Source organism: Elaeis guineensis, chromosome 12, assembly GCF_000442705.2.
Source record: "Elaeis guineensis isolate ETL-2024a chromosome 12, EG11, whole genome shotgun sequence".
Taxonomy (NCBI): Eukaryota; Viridiplantae; Streptophyta; class Magnoliopsida; order Arecales; family Arecaceae; genus Elaeis; species Elaeis guineensis.
The window spans coordinates 69,155,047-69,178,778 of NC_026004.2; the positions used below are offsets into that span (position 1 = coordinate 69,155,047).

General features: G+C 38.1%; 1 protein-coding gene across 2 annotated transcripts in view; it reads right to left on the minus strand.

Annotated features, from left to right (window-relative positions):
- Positions 1 to 17,824, minus strand: part of LOC105034584 (uncharacterized) — a 66,803-nt gene extending 48,979 nt beyond the window's left edge. Inside the window, exons 1-4 of one of the 2 annotated variants that reach the window (XR_012135832.1) lie at positions 17,527 to 17,824; positions 17,149 to 17,287; positions 4,272 to 4,440; positions 3,937 to 4,192 (exon numbers count right to left, since the gene is read on the minus strand). Coding sequence is in view for 1 of the 2 variants with exons in the window: in XM_010909796.4 (XP_010908098.1) it covers positions 3,937 to 4,192; positions 4,272 to 4,440; positions 17,149 to 17,287; positions 17,527 to 17,746 (784 nt within the window). In the remaining variant the exon portion in view is untranslated. The remainder of the gene's footprint in view (positions 1 to 3,936; positions 4,193 to 4,271; positions 4,441 to 17,148; positions 17,288 to 17,526) is intronic. The other variant, XM_010909796.4, reaches the window with a different exon arrangement.
- Positions 17,825 to 23,732: the final 5,908 nt, after the last annotated feature.

Sequence of the window (23,732 nt, forward strand, 5' to 3'; positions counted from 1 at the left end):
TAATGCAGTGATCATGCACTCCCTTAGAAAGCAATACTTTAAGCTCCTCTAAGATATAACCATGCGCATCAAAAGAGATTTAACAGGTCTGGTGGAGTTTTGTATTGTCCTCCAAGCTTGACAAAGAGCTGACTTGTAAAAGAATTCTTGATAATCCAATCCAGTGATGACACTGGATGATATCAAGGCGACTACTTAATGCCTAGGCATTAGGTGGCACCATGATAGCTGGCCTAGCACCTATAGTCTTGTCCTCCAAATCATTGCAACAGGGGAGAACTGACATAATCCAGATTATGTTTTGGGAGTGAAATGAGGCCAATTTTGGGAGAACTAAGATCTACCCCTAAATATATTTTGAGTCATAATATCTAATTAATGGGTCCATGGAAATATTTGTGAACGTACTTTTTTTTCTTGGTAAATGAATGTGTTGTTTTTAAGCATTTGTGCAGATAAAGGAATGTGTTTTGATTCTAGAGGAAAACAAGCCTCCTAGAGGTTAGACTTTCACTTCGTTTAAATGAGTTTACAGCATCAACTCTCTATATAGAACTTTTGTGGAGGATTATTGATCAAGGCAAACATCCACAGCGAAACACTAATTATTGTTGAAACCAAGGCCAAGGCTTTAAGCATAAAATGCTGGTCAGAGGTTGGCATGGCATGGTACCATGCCAGTCATATGCCCAGAATCATACCAAGGGCCATCTTAGAAAATAGCAGTCCATAACAGTTCATATCAATCTATACTGACCAATAACGACTAGCATGAACTGGCACACATAATACAACAGTACAACTATCTGGTACTGTGCTCATATGTAGCCAATATAGTATGTATAGTGTAAATAGGTAAATCACGAAATTTAAACATTTTGGCAAGGTTAACCCCAAAATGTCAAAAAAACCTTAGCACTATTTGCATCCACCTTACAACCTCCAACACCGTTCTCAACATTCTGTCACTTGTTTATGTCCTTGAAGTTGAGCAGAGCACATAACATCAAGATAGTTTGACTCCGATTGTATCTTTTCCAACATCAGTAGACACTTTCTCTTCGAGACAATGGATAAACTGGGAATAGATACAGGAGACAGACTGAATAAAAAGATTAGAGTAAAGAACATCAAAAGCACTTGGAATAGTTTGGATCTTTTTGCTTAGTTTAAACATTCAGATCAAGTAGGTCCTAAAAGGAAGTCCACTAAAAACCTCCATGAATATGCATGCCATACCATATTAGTACTAAACCATTATGCAATATGGGGGACATATGGAGTATCGGTTTACCAAACCAATAATTTGACTCCAATTGTATCTTTTCCAACATCAGTAGACACTCTCTCTTTGAGACAATCTATAAAGTGGGGAATAGATACAGGAAACAAACTGAATAAAAAGATTAGAGTAAGGAACTATCAAAAGCACTTGGAATAGTTTGGATCTTTTTATTTATTTTAAACATTCAGATCAAGTAGGTCCCAAAAAGAAATCCACAAAAAACCTCCATGATTATGCGTACCAAGGTTGGCGGACTCAATACTGGAGCCCATGCCAGCCAACCAACGGTACGAGTCCATACCGGACCGGACTAACGTGAACCGACCCAGAGAAAGAACTGAAAGAAGGAAAAGAGAGAAAGAAGGGAGGGGGAGGGGAGGGGAGGGAAGGAGAGGGAAAGAAAATGAGGGAGGGAAAGCCATCATAGAGGCCACCAGAGGGCCTCCGGTTGGTCGCCGTGGCCGCCGGACGGTGCAATCGCAGCCTTCGGCGCCGCGAGCATGAAACGGGGGCAATTGTCCCTATATCATGTGTTTTTTTTAAAAAATTTCGATTATAGTGAAGCCGACAATAGGTTTGCCGGCTTTACTTAAACCGGCAATGGGTGAAGCTGGCAAACCCATTGTCGAATTCACTATTTCTTAGATTTTTTCAAAAAAAAATTCCTCAAATAATAAAGCCGACAACGGGTCTGCAGGCTTCACTTATTCTTCATTTTTAAAAAAAAACGACGAGTGAAACGGGGCGATCGCACCTATTTCATAGCCACAGCTCCACCAGTGCATTTTCCGCTGTCTGGTGGCTACGGCAGCCATCCGGCACCCTTCGGCAACCTCTTCGCCAGCTGTGCCTCCCTCCGGTATCATCACTCCCTCCTCTCTCTCTTTCTTGCTAATTAAATGTCCTATCGGCCGATGTCAAGCTGCAGAGGCCTCTGTGGCCCTCCAGCGACCTCCCACCGGCCTCCAACAGCATCATCCCCTGTCTTCCTCCCTTCTCTCTCTCTTCCTCTCTTTCCCTCACCCTCCTCTGATGTGCATTTTACATGATCAAACCATCCTGCTTTGCCACCAAGACGGCTCAAAATGCCCTGAACTATCCGATTCGGCATGGTTTGGCGATCCTTGATGCGTCATACCATATTAGTATTAAACCATTATGCAATATGGAGGGGGAGCATATTGAGTATTGGTTTACCAAACCGATATAGGATCAGGCATATCAACACTATGCCAAGATGGTATCGGTATGGGTCTCGGGATCAAGATTGCGAACCTCACTTAGAACTATTTTTTTCATCAGGCCTTATTTGCTTGGATGATTGGACATTGTTGGTGACATTGAAGCAACAACAATAGTTTTAATCGTTCTTTCAAACTCTTGGTCCATGACCCTACTATAAGTTTGATTTACAAAATAAATGCAGTAGTACCATACACTAAGATAAAAAGCTTTGATAATATTATGACATTCAGGGTCGACCCATAAAAAAAATGCTAGAATGATATCACAATACACAATGAGCCCGTTGAATCTTCCTAGTTTACAAGATGTTTCGATGTTTCCCTATATATCATTGCCAATCAATACTATCATTCATTTTGAGAGTTCTATCCTCAAGCTCCCATTTACGACTTAATTTATACAACATTATAGCTCATAGTTAATCTAGGAAGAAAGAAAAACTATAAATAGACATTTGGTATGAGATAACCATCACAAGATCAAAAATGATGTAGGTGGAAGTGATGAGATCACCATATTTAGTTGCACCATAGTGATCCTACATAACGGTGATTCTAAATCACCCCCACTTCTTAAATCGCCGCTCAAGCCTGTGATAGGATACCCATCATTGAGATTGAGAATCCATGATCATCCCAAGACAGTGATCTTAGACTGAAATTTGAAGGCAAAGATACCCTCAATCCAATGATATAGTATTTGCATATTATACCAACATTATACATGATTTTATATTATATTGATATTATATATTATATTTATGATATATATTATATTATAATATATTATTAATCATATTATTATTCAATGATAATTTTAAATTATAGTAGACATATATTATTGCAATGTATATTTATATAATCAAATTATTAACAAATAACTTTTATTTGCCTTATGTACCTAATCAAAATAAATATTAGTGTTAAAAATAATAATATTAAATAATAATATTACAAGTATAAATAAAAGTATTAATTCTATAATAACAAGTAATATATCTTTATAGGTATGTTAATAATTAATATATTAATAAAATATATTTTATATGATCAATAATATATTTTTACGGAATACGCCAAGAATAGATTCGGTATTATATGGTCAATGATTTTGGATCCCATGGAATACCAAACAGGTTACTCAAGAATACATAGGAATCTTTAATCGCTAAAACATAGCATACCAAATGAGGTGATCTTAGATCATCGAGGATCAGACTAGCCCAAGATAAAAATCACTGGTGATCTGAGATTACTTTGATGATCCCATTTGGATCACCAAATACCACCTAAATTACTCAAGATCACTTCCTACATCAAGTTATGCATTTCCTCGAAAGTAAACTACATTAACAAAGGAGTTGCAGCCATCAACTTGACATGCTTTCTGCATGTACCATCCCTTACCATTAAGAACATGTGCAGAGAATGACTTTCTGTAACTCCCAATAATTGATTGTTGCTGACATCCATTCCATTCTTTCCTGATATAGAGAATGCTTATTATTGCCAATAGGGCAGCTGGAGCAGAGGGCGAAAAGAATCCTTTGTCAAAATCCTTGAATAATAAATTCGCTAGTCCTTGACTTCCAACAAGACATGCAGATTCAAAAAAGGTCATTAGCCAGAAGGTATCACTAAGCAAATCTTGCCTGTGACCTTGCTGCAAAGTAAGAAAAGCACATTAACTGAAAGTCCTAAATAACGACATAAAGAATTCAGTACCAGCTTGAAGCACAAACCTTCTCATGCTCTGTTACCATCCACGTTTCAAAACAGAAGGAGAACACAGATGATGCAAGTGATAGGCATACACTTGCTACCCATATGCTTGGATGCCTGCTCATGCTTTTCAAGATACCCACAAGAAGATGAAGGATGCAGAATAGTACACATGCCTTTCTTGGGCCTCTACAAATATCAGTAAATTAATCATTAATTTCAATGCACTACATAGCCTATTGTAGAGCACAAGAATTTGATAACATAAAGAATAAATAGTTAAAATATATCTTTTAGAATGTAAATAATGATATCATGAAGATAAATCAAAATTTAGTATCAAAATATATGGTCAACATGGCTACTAATGAATCAAGTTGTTCATGAAAAACTAAGGCTCACCTCACTAATTTGCTCATTCAACTTCATTTGGCTAATAAACAAGCCAAAAGCTTGAACAGATCCTGTCAAGCTCAACTTGAGCTTGGCTCAAGGTCAAACAACACTTTCACATAACAAGCTCAGCTACAAGCCAAAAGCTTGAACAGATCCTGTCAAGCTCAACTTGAGCTTGGCTCAAGGTCAAACAACACTTTCACATAACAAGCTCAGCATGAATAGCTAAGTACCCGGTTCAGCTTATTCACACTAATGGTAAGATAACTCGTACCAAGATAGTGCACAAAGTGGATTTTATAACAAGACGATCCCCAGCCATAATAGTACAAATTCATATTTCATAATACTGATATTTCACCAGTCGCTGCAGGTCATATGGTCAGACCATAATTACCAGATTCCCCCTACCCCCTACCCCCTGGAATCGCGTCCCGTATCGCACGTCCCGATTCGCGGGATGTTTACGTACCAGAACGCTGCGATACGTGTCCCAATTCGCTGAAGTTGGTGACCCAAACAATATACAGATTTTTACCAGAAAAATAACCAAAGAGAGGAGAGAACCTGAATTTCTACCAGATTTGGATGAGATAACCCAATTCATGTACCAAAACGCTGCGATATGCATCCGAATGCCGATCCACGACACTAACTACGGGTGGGGCCTGCCGATGTTCATGGATCCGATGGGATCGCGTATGAGGGGCTGGCCTTCGTGCTTTTTAGCCCCGACGGCGAGCCTCTCGCTGGCCATCTTGCTGCAAACCAAGCACATGTACCTGATTGAGACTCCTGAGGAAGGGGAGAGAAAGGGGCCGTTGGGGGCTGCGGGTGAGTGCAGGGGGCAGCACTTGGAAGGGGAGAGGAGAGGGCCATGGCGGCAGAGGAAGGGGCCGTTAGGGGCCGCGAGCGAGTGCGGGGGGCGACACTTCGAAGGGGAAAGGGGCCGTTGGGGGCCGTGGCGGCGGAGGAAGGGGAGATGAAGGGACCATTGGGGGTCGCAGGCGAGTGCGGGGGGTGGCGCTTGGAAGGGGAGAGGAAGGGGCCGTTGGGGTCACTGGAGGAGGGCTCGAGGAGCCAGCAGAGACCAACGGGAGGCAGCAATGAGGAGAGATCTATGGGAACAAAAGCACCCGAGGGAGATTGGAGGAGGGCCATCACTGTTCCCGTCTCCACCTAGACGCCACGCTCACAGTCCGCCGAGGACCGGCTACCCCGCTCGATCACGTTAGGATCCTGTGACGTTAGGAAAAAGACAAAAAGAAGAAAATAACAAATTACGAAAATGCCCTTAGATATTTTGTATTTGTTTGGCAGCTTTTCCTTTAGAAGAAGGGGTTGTTGGGAATTGATATTTTTTATGCTTACGATGGACTGCTTGCTTCCGAGGCAAAATGGGTGAATAGAAATAGTCGTCTTGGGAATCGTGAGTTGGGACTTCATGCTGGATCATATAAAGTAAATTAATTAAAAATTTAAAATTATTTAAAAAAAGATGCACATAGTTTTGTTTTTAGTTTTTTATGTAATATTTGTGTAAGCGAACCCAATACATCTTCATAGCGTACCACAAACCCAATTAGCATACCAAAGAAGCCTACCCCCATCGTACCCTATAAACTCCTAAGTGTCGTACCCCGTACCCGACCCCATACCATGACTCGAAACATACCGTGAATCTGGTAACTATGGGTCAGACACAATGTATCAAGAAGATTGGATCTCCATTGTGCTGATTTTCTTCTTCCAACTATATAATCAAAGCAGGGTTCGCCGTACCGGGCCGAACCGCCCGGTACGAGGCGTACCGAACCGGACCGATACTTTACTGGTCCGATTCGAACTTTTTTTTCGAAAAACTCTCCGAACCGCTCGGTTCGGTCCGGTTCATTTCCATACAGCCCAAAATCGAACGGTATGGATCGGTTCGGTCCGGTTCGGCGTGAACCGAATCGTGCCGACATGCCCATATGCATAAAGTGATGGGGGAGGGGGGAGAGGGGGTGGGGTCGAAGATCTTTTAAATCATTGAGCCTGTTTAGAGTTCTCTGAGAAGTCTCAAAGAACTCCCGAGGATCCGAAGCTTATGAAGGTCTCAACGAAACCGTTGAGACCTCCGAAAAATTAGAAAAAAAAAACTCCGCCAAATTGTAGGTGTAGTTCGAGGAGAGGCTGATCTTTAGCCGGAGGTAAGATAATGTATTATTTTTTTAGTAAATATTTTTTTTATTTTTGTTGTTAAAAATAGGATAAGAATGAGAAAAAATGAAAATAAGAGAAAATCATGCCAAAATCTTATGATTTTGGGATGATTTAATTATATGTGATAGATCTTTGGAAGATCTACACGATGATATCAAAATTATTAATTTTTGTTAATTATATATTTTTTAAATATTTTTAAATAATTATTTATTTAAAAATTTAAAAAAAATAAATTTTAGAGAAAAAAATCAAAGTTTGGAAATCATGTTTAGAATGATTCAAGCTATTTAAATCTAATTTCAAATTTTTTTTCAAATATTTGAAATTAAAAAAATATTTTTTTAATTATTTAAATTAAAAAATTTAATTATAAAATAAAAAATATATAAAAATAGTGTTATATTTTAGTTAATTTAAAAATATTATTTGAAGCATATAACATATTTATTTTGAATTTATAAATTTTAAAAATAATTATTAAAATTATTTTAAAATTATATATAATTATTTTAATTATCGTTAAACTATCGTGCTTTATTGTACTTGCATATATTTATAAGAAAAAAATTTAGAGCATGACGTTCGTTCACTTTAATTAATCAGCTATTTTATAGTATATATTTATTTATATAAAAATTATTAAAAAATTAAAAAAATAAAAAATCAGTGTTAGTTTTGAAATTGAGAATAATGTTTAGAATGATTCAAAACAATTGAAATATTTGAATTTAACTTGAGATTTTTTTGAAATTCTTTTTGTAAATATTTAAATAATAAAAAATATTATCAAATAAAAAATATATGTAATTAGTGTTATATTACAGATAATTCAAAATAATTAATATTTTATTATACCTGCAGAAATGAGTAAGAAGAAAGATCCAGAGCGTGACATCGGTTGGGATCATAGCGAGATGCTCTCGACTCGGCATCATTGAAGATGCAAATGGTGCAACACAGAGTTCAAAGGAAGAGGGGTGACTAGGTTGAAGCAGCATCTGGCTGGTGGTTATCCTGATGTGTCCATATGTCGGAAATATCCGGAAGAGATCCGACAATTGATGAAAAAGTACTTTGCTGATTCGAAAGTAGCGAAGGAAAGGACAAAGCAGAAAAAGACCGAAGTAGACCGTCGAGCTGCAGAGCCACCTTCTTATCACTCTAGAGAGTCAGAGGCTTCTGCTCCAGATGATGAGGAGGCACAAATTGAGGCTGTTATTCAAGCGAGTTTAGCGGATCAGTACCAGCAGGAGGAGATGGCCCAGTACAGAGAGCGATTCGGACCATCATGCTACGAATCAGAATCTGAATCAGCGACTGATAGGGGAGAATTCGAGTTAAGAAGAACTACCTCAGTCAGAGAGCCTGGTGGTAGAGGGAGCAGACGCAGCATGTCTTCTTTGTTAGGAGCTTTTGGCAGTAGGAGGAGGTCCTCCAGAGATATTCCAACAGGAGCCAGCATTCAGGATTTGGATCCACATGTTTTGCCCAGCAAGGATTCAAAGCAGCAGAGAATTGACAGTATGCTGAAAAAAGATAAGAAGAAGGACATGTGACGAGCTATTGGATCATAGTTTCATTTCAACCATATTCCAGCAAATGCAGTAGCCAATCCTTACTACCGATCTGCTATTTCAGCCATGAAGACTGCCGGCCAGGGTGTAGATCCTTCAGAACCTAAAGACATCTATGATCAGCTTCTTGACAGCAATAAGGAGGATCTGCAGAGATGGATTGCTTCTTACAAAAATAAATGGCCTACATACGGTCTGACAGTGATGTGTGATGGTTGGATAGGTCCTACTAGGCGGAGCATCATTAATTTTTTGACATACTGTGATGAAAAAATATTTTTTCACAAATCAATCGATGCTTCAGATAAAATGCACGATGCCACATATATCCTTGGTCTGATGGAGGAGGTGATTGATTCAGTGGGTGAGCAGCATGTCATGCAGGTCATCACAGATAACGGATCACAATATAAGACTGCCGGGGAGTTGCTGATGGAGCAGCGACCGTAGATATACTAGACCCCTATGCTGCACATTGCATTGATCTTATATTGATGGATATCGGAAAGATTTGCAATGTGCAGCAGGTAGTAAAGATTGTCCAGACCATTACTAGATTCATCTACAACCACACATGGGTTCTTTCATTGATGCAGACGTATACTGAGCGAGAGATGTTACGACCGGATATCACACGGTTTGCTACCAACTACATAGCACTTAATAGTCTTCTTCAGAAGAAAACAACCCTACGTCAGATGTTTGTCAGTGCCGAGTGGCAGGAGAGAGCAGATATGCGATGGTCGGCACTAATGGAAGTCATGTGGAGAACTTGATGATGAGTCAGTCATTTTGGCAGCGGGCTGAGAAGATAGTGAAGGCTATCAAGCCTTTATATGAGGTGCTTTGCGCCGTGGACAGCGAGAGATACCCCCAGATGGGCTTCCTATATTACATGATGGAGAGGGCAAAGAAACATATCAGTGAGAATGATCCCAAGCATGCTCAAGAATTCATTAACATTATTGAGCGCCGTTGGGACTATCAGATGGGCAGAGATTTGCATCTAGTTGGTAAGTTTAGATTCAAGAATGTTTTAAAATATTTTTTCGAAGCATGAAAATAAAATTGTGCTTAATCAGTCTTGAAATTTATCTGCAGCTTATTACTTGAATCTGAGATTTCAATGTACTATTCCGAAGATAGATATGGATAGCGAGCTTCTTGCTGCTCTTCGCAATGTCATATATAAGATGGTGCCCGATCCAGAAATGGTGTCGTTGTATCTGCAAGAGATATACTAGTTTAAAACAGATATAATTATTCAACTGAATTTGATCTGATATATTTATAAATAATAAATATATTTTGTTTCAGACGAAACAGTTTAGAGAGGGATCAGACAGTTTTGGAATTCCATCAGCTATCGTAAGCAAAAAGCAGATGAATCCAGATAAATTACATATCAATAATAAGCAATATAAATTGATATGTAATTTTGCTTAATAATATCATCAAATTTGATATGTAATTTTGCTTTTGTAGCTGAATGGTGGATTCATTTTGGAACGTCAGCAGAAAATTTGAGACATATGGCTGTCCGTATTCTTTTTCAGACGGTCTCTGCTAGTGGCTGTGAGCGTAATTGATCAACTTTCGTCCTTATCCACAGCAAATAGAGAAATCGTCTGACACAAAAATACCTCGACGATCTTGTATATATTCACTACAATCTGAAGTTGAGACTAAAATGTATTCAGGAGGAAGTTCAATTGAAGTACACTGATCCGACGCTGGATGATTATGCCGACGAGGATGACGATCCGATCATCGGATGGCTTGCAGGTCAGCAGCAAGAGCCAGAGCTTGATGAGCCAGGATCCCCTCCACGACCAGCCAGTGTGGTGGCGAGGGAGATCAGGGTGGATCCAGGACAATGGGCAGAAAAAAATATTCCACATAGGGTTCCAACTAATCAGCCACAGTCTAAGGAGACACAAAGGACTCATTCATCACATGACTCGCTATCCGATACATCTTTCCAGAGATTCGAGCGACAGATATATAGACAATCCTCCCGACAGCCAGCAAGAAGGCATCCATCCTTCCAATCACAGGAAACTCAGTCACAGAGGGGCACAAAGGGGGAAAGAAAAAGACAGTTGTACATGCACCACTCTCGAGAGTACAGGAGCTATCTAATTCAGATACGAACACCAGGGAGAGTGATGATGATACTGATAGTAATAGCCATGGATTTGATGATCAGAGATGAACTGGAGGATAGAACACCACCGTTTATGAGACACAGCCACAGGATGATATTCGATTCACCGGTGAGTCTCAGTTTACGCATGTCACACAGGATAGAGATCATGATGGACGAGTCGGTAGAGATCATGGGGAGCCGATTTCATATAGACGACGGGCTCCTAGAGGTCGTCCAGCACATAATGCAGCTGCGGACGATCTTGCACGTGGAGTAGGGTCCATGGATGTATCTGGATCATCCTTGCATTATGGATCCTATTATCCACAGCCACCTTATGATCCATATGCATATGGTGCATCTGAGGCATCATCTTCTAGTGGTTACTACCTTATGCAGCCTAGAGCATCTTACGGATCAAATTTTGCTACTGGCATATTTGGATGGGCTCCTCCACAACCGTACCATCATCTTGAGGATATTTCTCAGAATCAGAATTTTAGCGAGAGATCTGAGATGTCTTACAATCCAGAGAGGATGCTTTATGGAATGATGAATATTCGAGAGTACGGTGCAGCTTGGCTAGAGGGTTGGACTGATGTCCCTTCAGACTATATTGATGATCCAGATATCTACGAGCGTCACAGACACTCAACAAGAAATTAAATGCAAAGTACATCTTAAGGTTCGTATATCAGTTATTGCGCTTTGTACTTAAATATTTAGATACATTTTAATGCATATTTTATATTTTTTTTTTTAGTTTTAAGATGACATAGTTGAAATATAATGTAAATAAGTATATGTTTGAAATTTTAGATCAAGAGTCTTTGTACCGCAACCTAACTCCAAATTGAACCCAAATATGTCAATAATATGCAATATAATGCCATATTGAGGTTGTATTTATCAATTATTAACTTCAAAAATTCAAAAAAAAATTTGAAAATCGAAAAAAATATTGTGTACCGATATCGGACCGGTACGCCTGGGCGTACCGTGTGTCGATACGATATGGTACCGGTACTGTACCGTACCGGTCCGGCACCGGCATGCCGTCCGGTACCGGTACAGCAAACCTTGAATCAAAGTATTATCCATCAAAGAATCAAGAACTTCCTATAATTGAATCTCAGCCCAAAAATTTGCTCTCAAATATCGGTGCTATGTTCTTGGCCAAGGCAGATCAAGGCAAAAGATAGACTTGCAGTGAAACCAGAAATCCAAATTGCGGGAAGAGAACCTAAACTAGTCAGTTCATAATTTGACCTGATGTGAGTAATGAAAACCCTCTAAATCAGAATGGGACAAAAAGCAAGGAGTAGACTTCATCCAGACCCAGAAACAGAAGTATACTCTGAAAAAAAGGATGTGAAGCTCAGAGGAAAAACTAAATAAACTTTTCCAGCAATACCACCGCAATGATGGGCTATGGAAGGTGAAGTTAAGAATGCTTGAGAGTCCTTTTGATTCGATTTGTGCCAAAGACACTTGCAGAACATGAAATAAGATATTGCATGAACCACCTAAGTAGGGAAGTATTTCTTTCGGTTATGGTTAACTGCATTTCCGAAGTGTTCTAGAAAGAGTAACTACAAATCAAGAATTAATGAACTCTGCCAATGCAGATGAAGACCATCACAGAACTAGCCTATGCTGCAAATCTGTATCACCTGCAAGAATAAATGAATACCTAAGATTTCAAAGGGGGAAATGGCAAAACACAATCTTTCTGTAGTAACTAAAGATTTTCACATCACATGCCAAACTTCAGTAGCTTATATGTTTTACCTAGGGTGTCACATCTACTCCTAGCTCTCACTCACATACTTGTTTCTTGATTGCTCCATCTCATCTCAATTAAAAAGAAGCATGCCTGTCTGCACATCCTTGTCGCAGGAGGGGAAAGATGAAGGTCGTTTTCATGGAGAACCAAAAGGAACTTCTGCTTCCATTCCCCAAATTGTTAAAAAACAAAAATCTTCTTTTTTTTTTTCCTTTTTTGTCCATTGGATCTCTATATGATGAAATCATATTTTAGATTCATATTCTCAAAGACCTTAAATGTCTCTAGTGACTGGATACATGCATCATGCAAAATTCTCTCATTCCTCAAATCCATGTATCATGTTTTCTTTTTTATAATTAACCATATAGGAGGATGGAAATTATTCAATTCCACAAAATTTTATTCTATAATTCCTAGGTGCTTCCATACACTAAACTTCAAGCTTTGCTTCCCTACTCATCCACCCAAATGCAATATCGTGAATGTTCCCAACAACAGTTAGTAATTTCAAACCATTAACAAAATTTACAAAGAAATATAGAGCTCAGTTAGGAGCAATCTATATGTGTCCTTTCTTACCCCGGACACAACAATCCAAATGCTTGTCTCTGGATCTGCATTACGAGCTCCTCGTGCACTTGAACGCAAGTTAAATCCTGCCATCTTTCATTATTTTGCAGGAATTGAGAACTGATCGGATGCCAGGACAGCAAAAAGGTCAGAGGACTTAAATTTATGGAAGCATCTATACATTGAAAACATTGCCCACACCTCAAAACTTTACTGTTGCAACCATCAGTTAATGCCAGCAACTGGTAACGAATCTGATGTTATTCATTGGCTTTCCTTAACTTAGATCATCAATCAAATAATAGCTATGCTGTCCAGAAATTCCTGCCCAAACTTGTCAAGGCTCAAAAGGAATGTTGGACCATCAAACATACTTGGATTATGCCCCTGCAGACTAATCAGCCACTGATATCAAGAGATGTGATGTTGACCGACATTTATTTGCCCTAGGCACTCCAAAACTATAATGGAAAAGATGCAATAGATATTCATTAGAACGTGACCAACCCTATGCCAGCCTGTATAAAAATTTAAGCTAAGTAACAAACCAATTCTAAGCCTACGAAAGCAAGACCTTGTCCACATGAAGCTAGATTAGATAATTCAAGGCAGTCTTTCAGCCTATCCCAAACTATGAACCAGCAATCAACTTAGGTCACACATCTACCCAAGGCAATCAACTTTAGAATCGAATATATAGCCCAGAACTTTTCTGGAATGATGTGAACAGCAAAGGCATCCACCTACTAAAATGACAAGTTATTTACAAGGGCAAAAAACACAACTTGCAGTTAGAGATACAGAACTTATTTCACTGGCTTTACTATGAGGGCAAGAGGTAAGCTTTCATGGAATAGTAATGAGCTTTTGGACCAGATAGTTCAAGAAAAATACAATAACAGTGGTGCTTAATGGACTATGCCACCTAGCAGATAACTTTCTCCTGTTTGGAAAATGGAAACCAATCTTTCAAATATTCCTCAAGATTCATCAGTGGATAGATGGAGTACTGTGAATGGACACAAGATCAAAAGTTATAAGGATCGTTTGTTACATAGCCCACCTTTAAATCATCGAGTATTCCTGTTGACATGAAAATGGTGCCAGTGCCACACAGCACAAAGGTATATCAACCACCTGACTCTCACAAAGCAGTGGAAGTTGCGAAAAGAGTTATTTCCAGATAATATAAAAGAGGAAATCATCAGCCAATAGGCACCTTGGAACCCTTTCAAAGAGAAGAATTGGCCCTTCACTCCTCATGGACATATAAATGTCAAAATGGCATATCATTACTTCAAGGGAACAGAAGCAATCGTCAACCACCTAGTTGGGTGAAAATATACATTTCTCCAGTCCACTTATCGGAAAAGCTATTTCTGTCTAACTTTGTGCATGGAACACTTCCTACACTGTCTCTTCTTCAGTTACACTTTCTTTTCTTCAGTCTTGTCTATATAGTTATACATCTAAATCTAATTGAACCCTGTGTGATTTATTCCATGAAGATATTGAACATAATATCTATTATTCTTCAGATACCTGACATACCTGGGACAAATAACAGCACCTGCAACTCCTAATTTGAAGAGATCAACGGGAAGAATCTATGTACTTGGTCAACTAGGACCAATCTTGGAAAGGTATAGCCCAGCAGTTCTGTTGGGCTGCTATTGCAAAAGCTCGCTGGATCCTAGGAAAAGAGATATTCACACATATACACTCATTAGCAAAATACCTAAAAAAAGAAGTCCATAATCTTTGGAGCTGTCTCAAGAGGACTTGAACTTGAACTCAGTTCAGCCGTAGGTGGCATGTGATGCTGTGACAGGAATCCAGAAGGAGATTTCAGAATGAGCCAGCCAATCAGTTAGCAATAAAAGTTGTATCAAGAGATGGAATAATACCATGCAGACATTTCATCAACATCCATGGCCTCTCAAATCTCTAATACGAAGTGATTATATTCTAAAATATATAAAATTATACTGCAATGCCTAAGGACTTTTTCTTTCCCCCATCCCCACCCAAATAAAATGGGGGTGGGGTGGGGGCTGGTCGAGGAGAGGGAGGGAATTGACAAACCACAAGAGATAAGTAAAAGGGAATATTCACCATATGAAACTTATTCGCAGTGTCAAACTGCCATACTCTCGAAAGAAAGGATTTTCTTACCCATCTATATTGATAAAGCGTGTGCCTAGTGTCATAAAATGTTTCAAGATACAGAAGGGAGAGGATGATCACAAGATACATTAAAATAAATATTAGCAATCTCCAAGACATATTTTTTTCCGTGAGTAAGACAACCATGGAGACAATTTATACATGGACAAAAGTGATAGAAAAATTTCAAGAGAAGAGAATGAACTACCATGTGAGTGATATTAGCTTAATACCTAGAAAAGTAATCTGGCTTGTGATACAAAGGAAAGATGGATATGAATATTTGTAAGGACTTATAGGACAGGTAACATTTTGATTGCTGATTAAATATCTAGTAAAATAAAAATGGCAAAATGAAATTGAGTTGCGTGTCAAGAATGTCTTGACATAAAGGAGTACAAGTCCTAATCATACCTAAATCAACATGTACAACAACAGAGATTCCAAGCACATAAGATGAGTGTGCTTGAGATGAAAGCGCTATGATCAATGTCAATAAGCTATAAGAATAAGGTTAGAAATGGTATATTTTGGAAAGCATAGTAGTTATGCAATTTGCAACCAAAATAAGCAGAACAAATTGAGATGGTACAGCCACAAGCAACAATATTCTTAGGAGACCCTAGTAAGAAGAGTCTCTCAGATTTCTTCAAAAGAACTAAGAAATGCTTGATCGAAAGAATATTTGAAGGCAGAGGGAAGATCTAATAAAAAACAGATTAATAAAAAAAAATTGAAAATGATGCTTCAGAGGAAGAATGCAAACCTTAGTATGTATAAAACAAGCAAAAGATCTTGATAAAAAATGGATAGATAGGTAAATCTGCAGATCTGAATAAAGGGAGACAGATGAGCAAAGTCTGCCAAACTGTTTAAAAAAATGGAGAAACCTTATTACCTTCAATAATGGTTTGGGTAAATATGCAGCATGATAGTTGGTGCAGGATATGCATGAGATTGCACCATGAAGCACTTAAATTGCAAAAGTTCCAAACTATTCCACCTTCATCGAATATGTCATTGTTTAATCAAAATTTATTTCCAATTGGTCCATAAAAGGTTTTCTTATTCTCACCCATCGCCAGGTTTTATTAGCATCCACAAGAGCACCCCACCATCTAAATTTGAGAATCTAGAATATTTAGATAATTTAATAAGTATCAAGAAGGTAACTTGTACCAGCTTCAAAGTGAGAAGTCTTGCAATAAAGTTTACTCCTGGATTGTAATTGATTAAAGGAAACATCAGACAGTATGTAAAGAATTCTTGTCATAATTTTCCAAACGAGATGGAGTTACTATTGAACATCCAGAGGACTACAGTGAAACAAAGGTATTTTAGGCTAGAGTAATTCACTGAAAAAAGAAGAAAAGTCTCCAGCTTGAGTATCCAGATTTCTTAAGAATCAGGAGATCGTGTTGATGCTAGTATCAATTCATCTCAAAGATTAAATGATCCTGCACTGAAGTGGAGAAAAAAAAAAAACTAAGATTTTTAACAACTCCCTGAAGAAATGCAGATAACTTGTCGAACTACTAATTTGCCTAATCAATGATTGGATGATTAATAGAAAGTCTTTCACAACCAGAGACCAACTGAAGAATATGAACTGATTGGATGCAGTGAAGCTCACAAGGGGGTTTCCCAATTCAATTCCATTAAACCATTTCAGACATGATGGAATGAGATCAGAAACACCTTTCATCAGAACCTTGTTCCACTTTGGATCATTTCCCATGAAAAACAATGTGAATGTGATTGTGGATATCAAAAATATTTTTTTTTTCTTTTCTTTTTTTTTTCAAGAAAAAGGAGGGCAAGAGCCCATCTTGATTTCAGAGGATATCAAAAATCAGCACCTCATCAACTTCCTGAGTATAATGATTTCATCACGAATTTTGGCTTATGAGGATATTCAAGAACAATAATCGGTGATTACGGCAATATGCTATTGCTCTCCAAAGTGGACATTTTGGACTGCTGCCATAATTTAAATAGAAATAAATTAAAAAATTATATTAAAAAAAAAAAGGAAAAAGACTTACATGACATCAGAAAAAATGCCTGAGAAAGAGCCAAGAAAAAGAGCAGCAGCAGCTCCAGCCGCGAGACAAATCGCCATCTGCTCCCTACTAAAATGTGCATATTCATACTCCCCAAACACCGATTCCAGCCCTTCCATCACTGATAAAACGAAAATGAATACATCAATGTCAGAAAACTGATACAAATCCGAATACAACCCAAAATCCAACCTGTAATCAAAAAACTAAGAAAACAATCCATAATCCATAGAACAAGAAAGCAGAGCACTACCAAAGTCCAAACCAACACCCAAATCTCTACCCCTGGATCCCAGAAAAAAAAAAAAAACTAAAATTCAATCAACAAGCAATGGTATTCAAGAAACCCGATCCAGAAACCTGAGGCAAGGGAGTAGAGGAGAAAGAAACTCCTCTGGAACCGCAGGAACGGCGCTGTAGGCCCGAGATCGAAGAGCGAGGAGGCGGCAGCGCCTCTGGCGGCGGCACCCCCCCTCGAGTAATATGGGAGTAGGGAGATGGAAGCGAAGCAGGACGCGAAGAGGAACACATACGACATCGGCTTCGGCTCCCATATCTCCCTCTCGATCACCACCCCCATCGAATCAGACCCTCCCTTCACCCCTCGATCTCCCAATCCTTGGATTGCGTCTCGCTCTCCCTTTCTTCTCTTCTCGCATCCAAAGCACAAGACAAAAAATTTGTATCTGGCGGTCGCGTGGTCGGGTTGGACAGTGACCTCATCCCGGCATCACGACGCCACGCGGATCGGACGGCCATCATTGCTCTGATTTCGCGTCATCTTCGCAATCGCGGTTGAACCCCGCTTAATGCCAAACCCGTGACTTCAGCCCGGTTCCGTCTCCGAGCTCCCAACCTTCATCTAAGCCGTCCCATTATTGGTGGCACGTCAAGGACGTGCGTCAGTCAGCGTCCGTATAAATAATGCTGTCGCGATTCAGAACCCGGTATGAGCTGCGTAAGGGACACTAATCCACGGAGTCGTTTCTGAGAATAAATTTTTTTTTATCTTTTTTTCCGTTCCAACTTATTTTTTAAGGTAAAGTTAATTCATGAAGCATCATTTTGAATAATATTTTTAAAATAAAAAATATTTTTAAAATAATATTTTTAAATAATCTCTTCCATCTTATTTTTTATGTGGAATCCATGATAAAATATGTGGTGTCGAAAAAAAAAATTAAAAATAACATTGTAATTCATATTTTTAAAAATATCGTTCTCTGTGATGTTTTAAAAATATCAATTTAAATGATATTTTTAAGATGGATATCTAAAAAAAAATTATCTATTTTTTATTTTTAATTTTTTTATTATTGCATTAGGTACTGCTCGATTTAGTGATTCAAACAAAGTATGAGATTTTAATCTTTTATAATCATATGCTGAACATTTTGATAAAATTTTAATGAAATTTTAGTACATCCACGTAGCTCTCCTATATGACAGCCAAAAGAAACTATAACAAAGTGTGCATCATGGCACATCTATATTTTTTTTCCAAACTTCAATAAAACTGAAATATTCACAAGATATACAAAAGTGGCAAGCTACCTCAGCCAGATGGCAAGCATAGGATAATTCAAATATATATAATAAAGATAGTATTTACATGAAGTAGTGGAGTCAAACAAAACTAAATTATGATGATGCAATATATGTGCCATAAGGTCATGGTCTCCCTCTTGGTCTCTTTGACCTTTTTTTGAAAGGTCATCAAAGGCTATTGGGAACACTGCTGAATTAATAGTGATATATCCTCTCCTACATTATTAATATGGTCTACCACATTAATGTCAATGTGAACTAAACCTCACTCTCGGCCTCGACCTCTGATCACAGGCGGCCTATCCTCTGCCACAGCAAAACTAACATCTGGCTCTGGATCCTCATGATGCTCCTGTATATATAACAATATAGCATCCGATGCCATCGATGAAGATGCCAAAGATGAATCAAATAGGCTCGATAATAGAGTAGTGTCCATCTGCTCAGTAAAAGATGGCATCGATGATGATGAACGATCCCAACTACTCAAATCATGCTACACCTCAGAGATATATAGAGAGCCCAATTGCCGCATCTCTGAAAAATATGGTGATGCCATTAGAACATCTGGTGATGCTATAGATGATCCAGTATGATAAATGGAGATGTAGTCAGTTTACCCAATATTTTGATGTATATGTCTTCTAGTGTCATTCAATTAACCCAATATGACCAATCGCTCCGATTCATCATTTGCAGCGACGGCACGTTGTGTGAAAATTGCTATCTCATCCAAACGATCTATCTGTATAATGTAAGAAAATTGGATATGATGCATGTATAGATTTTAGACTATAATTTTTTCAAGAATAATGAAAAATAAATCGGATTAAATCCTTTAACCCCATATACATTAAATCTCATCTAATCCTACTCAAGTCCAGAAATAAAGACATACATATAATCTAAAAATAAAAATAAAGATGAGATCAAATCTTAATATCTTTATGCAGGTTGAAATTCACTGCTACCAATAATCTCAAATTCGAAGGTCCTTAAGCTGCACACATGTCCGGCCTCTATAGATATCCACCGAAATAAATCTTGAATCCTTCTTCTAGTGGTAGATCTTTCTTCTCTAAGTAGAATCTTTACCTCTCTGAATCTTGATCAGTAATTGATCTTGACTGCAACTTCAATCCTTGAACTGCAATCTTTTCTCCTTGTTCCTTGCTATAGAAGAGACTATTGAATGTATGCCCTAGAAGCCAATCTTGGCTGAGACATATTATATTTCTAAAATATAATTTTATACTTATTGGGCATTCATATTATCATTCATATTTCTGTGTTCATGAATCATCTAAGAGATTAACAAGATGATGATATATATTCTCAAAGAGTTGAGAATTTGAGACATATGTCATTGATGGTTAATTTCTAAATTGCTCCTGTCATAGGATCATCATGGAGATGGTGATTGATCCGAATAGATCAGTGCACGTCCGCTTCTTTCAGACAGATAAGTTTCGAATTTACGGTGTAGAGACACTAAAGCGAGAGTGCAGGTGGTTGTAGAGAACAACTAGTACTGAGCGTGACCCATGTTGATGTGTCAGTCCAACTCCAGCAGCCTCACTGTGAGCAGTAGTGCCATCTCAGATCAAAAGATCAGTTATACAACTGCAGCATTGAAAAAATCACTAACGAGTTTTTAAGTCTATGGCTATAGCAGTGTGATTAATGGAAAAGAGTTTCTATGAGGATCATATATAAACTTGAGCTGATTGAATATATCATATGATCGATAATGAGATTTGATGATTTATCCATGACCTGCCATCCGATTGGGACTCACGATAGAGAGAGACTGTATCATGCGTTAACTGTACCTAGAGGTTCATCACCTTTTATTCTGCTGGGTTGTCACTACATACAGCTAGATGTCACTGGTAGATTGTAAGATCCACGAGCATCATCTTGATGATCGATGATCCTTGGTGGATAGAGTTAGAATTGTTCCAATCCATTGAAAAGAATTTCAATGATATTGTGATAGGGATCAAAATATATCTTATTATCAGACAGAATAGAACCTACGGGGTCACACACAAAAAAGATTTTTGATTAATCAGATGGTTAAATTATGATTATGAAATCGTAATAAGATTTAATTATCAATTTGATTGATGATTGATCCAATACAAAAGTTACAATCAAGTAACTCGCTGAAGAGTTAGTGAGTTAAAGGAGGATTAATAGACAATTGGATTAGTGAGTTAAAAAAGGATTAATAGGCAATTAGATTGCTAATTAGCTTAATTTGATTGAAATATGGGGCTTGCATCAAGTCTAATTAAATTAGATTTAATTTGACTTGACATGAGTTTGATTTAATCAAACCTGATTGGGTTATAAGATAACCAAAATTGCATGGAAGAATGATTCTTTTTTGAATTAGGATTTGGGTTCGACTCAATTCTTAATTAGACTAGGATGTATAAGTTTCTATTTGGATTAGAAATTCTCATTTTCATGGGTGCACCAAATCCTAATTGGATTAGGATTAAATTGAGTTTGACTCAAGCATCAAGCAAAAGTCCAAAAGGATTAGGACTCTTTCTCTAATTAGGTGATATCTAATCTAAATAGTTTAAGCTTTAAATTAGATTTGAATTTCTATCTATTTGGGTCAATTTGGTTCTAATATGATTAGAATTGATTAGAGTTTAAATTAGTTTAAACCAGCTACCTAAATAGGAGTTCTACATGGACTGAAACTCTTCCTTTCATGCACCACATACCAGCCCTATGCCCACCTATTTTTGTGCGCCAAATCAAGCCCCACGCCCCATCCTTTTTAGCATGTAAGAGCTTTAAGAAATCCACTCTTTTCATGTAAAATATGAGGTGCAAATTTTGGTTGTAGGCGGTGTCAAAAATCCAAGAGTCCTAAGTATTATGGACTCTTATCTCCTACCCAATCTAGAACTCCTCTCTTCCCTAGTTAAACCCAGCTCCTTGGGGGTGTTAGAGGTAGAGATAGGATTAGGTTTGATGCCCAAAAGAGAGGCCTCTGTGCCCATGAAAAACATGAGAGAAAAATGGGACAGCGTGAAGAAGGGAGGTGTGAGGTATGATATGGCTTTCATCCTTTCTTTCTTACACAACCAAGAGTTGGTTGTTAGGACATCCTTTTCTCCATCTTTTGTCTATATTTGAACATGGATGTCTCTTCTCTTACATCTCTATTGTAAAGATTTGGTGTATTAATTTTAAGAAGAAAAGAAAAAAAAGAGTTCTTCTCATGATCTCTAGCGTAGAGATCAACATCCTCCTATCTCTTCTTCTTCTCTAAGAGTGTCTTGAGAAAAAAAAAATTTCAACCATCAAGATGCGATTTCTATAAGGGAGCTAGCACTCCGGTGAGATCAAAAGGCTTCTGATCATATCAGAGTCTGGTATGGATATCCGTAGAGGTTGAATGTTTGTGCGACTACAAGAGACCTTTGGAAGACATCTATGATCATCAGTTCGCATATAAGATTGATCCATACCAAGGTATATTTTTTATTTATTTTTTTCTATTTGATTTCTGTATCTGAATATTATTTCACATATGATGATCATATTTATGGTTTGAAGATTTGATCTTATGCATACTTAGATTAAACTAGATTTAATCTGAAAAGTTTTAAATTCCATTACATACTTGTTTTGAAAAATTTTGCATGTATGAAATCATAAAATTCTAACAGTGGTATCAGAGCCATGTCATATGCATGAGATTAGGATTTAGATCTAAAATCTGTAGAGAAAAATTTTAGATCTAAAAGATTTTTGATGTCATTCTGACATAAGATTGTCCTGACATAACTTGTTATGCTATATAGTTGTCCTAAAATAATGTTAAAATTTCTATCTAAATTAAAATTTTAGATCTGATTTTTATAGCATATATGTAATATATATTTTATTATTTAGATCTGAAAAGAGTTTCAAGATCTATTTTGATTCATATATATGATATATGAAAGTATGTTTAGGGCTGAAATTTATTTCTATGATCTAAACTTGTTCATGTATGTGATACATATTTGTATATATGATCTAAAATTATTTCAAGATCAAAATTTACTCTTCACGTAAAGAATTTAAATCTAAAAATTTAGATTTAAGATTAAAAATTAGTGTTTGTGCATGAGAGATTGGTCATGGGTAGATCAAATTAGGTCATGTAATTGGATTACATCAAAAGATTTTTGATTTGATCATATTGGGTCTAAATCGATTTAGCAGTTGATCAAACTGAGTCAAATATTGATTAGGATGAGGTCAATAGAACTTAAGATTATACAATTATTGTTGATTGAATCGATTGACACTCATATGTAGAATCAATTAACCTAAGGACCTAATTCGGTTCTATGGACCGTGTTGGGTATAAAAAACCCTCAGCCAAAGTTCTTAACAGGATTGACCCTCCTGAGACTCCTCCAGCGTTCAACCGTAGATGGTATCTCCCCGGACTTCTCCAACAGTCGGATTCCCGCAGTGCTGACCGAATTTCTCTGACGGACGAACTCCCACTACACCATCCGAGCTCCTTCGACTTGAGTTCCCCCAGTTATCTATTAAATCGCTCCGAGCGCTCACTAAGCTCCGCCAACGGCCAACTTTCTACGACTATCAGTTGCTCCCCGAATCCCTTCCAGACTTCTTCCAGCCAGGTTCAACTCCAATCCGAACTACTCCGGACTCCACCGACGGCTGAACTTCTCCAACGGTAGATTCCTACAACTACCAGATCTCAGTCCGGACTCCTACGGGAGCCGGACTTCATCCCCAACCTAAACTGCTGGAAGGCTTCGCCCGGACTCCCATGGGAGCCGAGCTCCATCCTCGACCTCGACTGCGGGAAGGCTTCGCCCGGACTCCTACGGGAGCCGAGCTCCGTCCACGACTTCACTTACAGGTAAACTCCGTCCGGACCCCTACGGGAGCCGAACTTCGTCCCCAACCTCAACTACTGGAAGGCTTCATCCAGACTCCCATAGGAGTCGGGCTCCGTCCTCGAC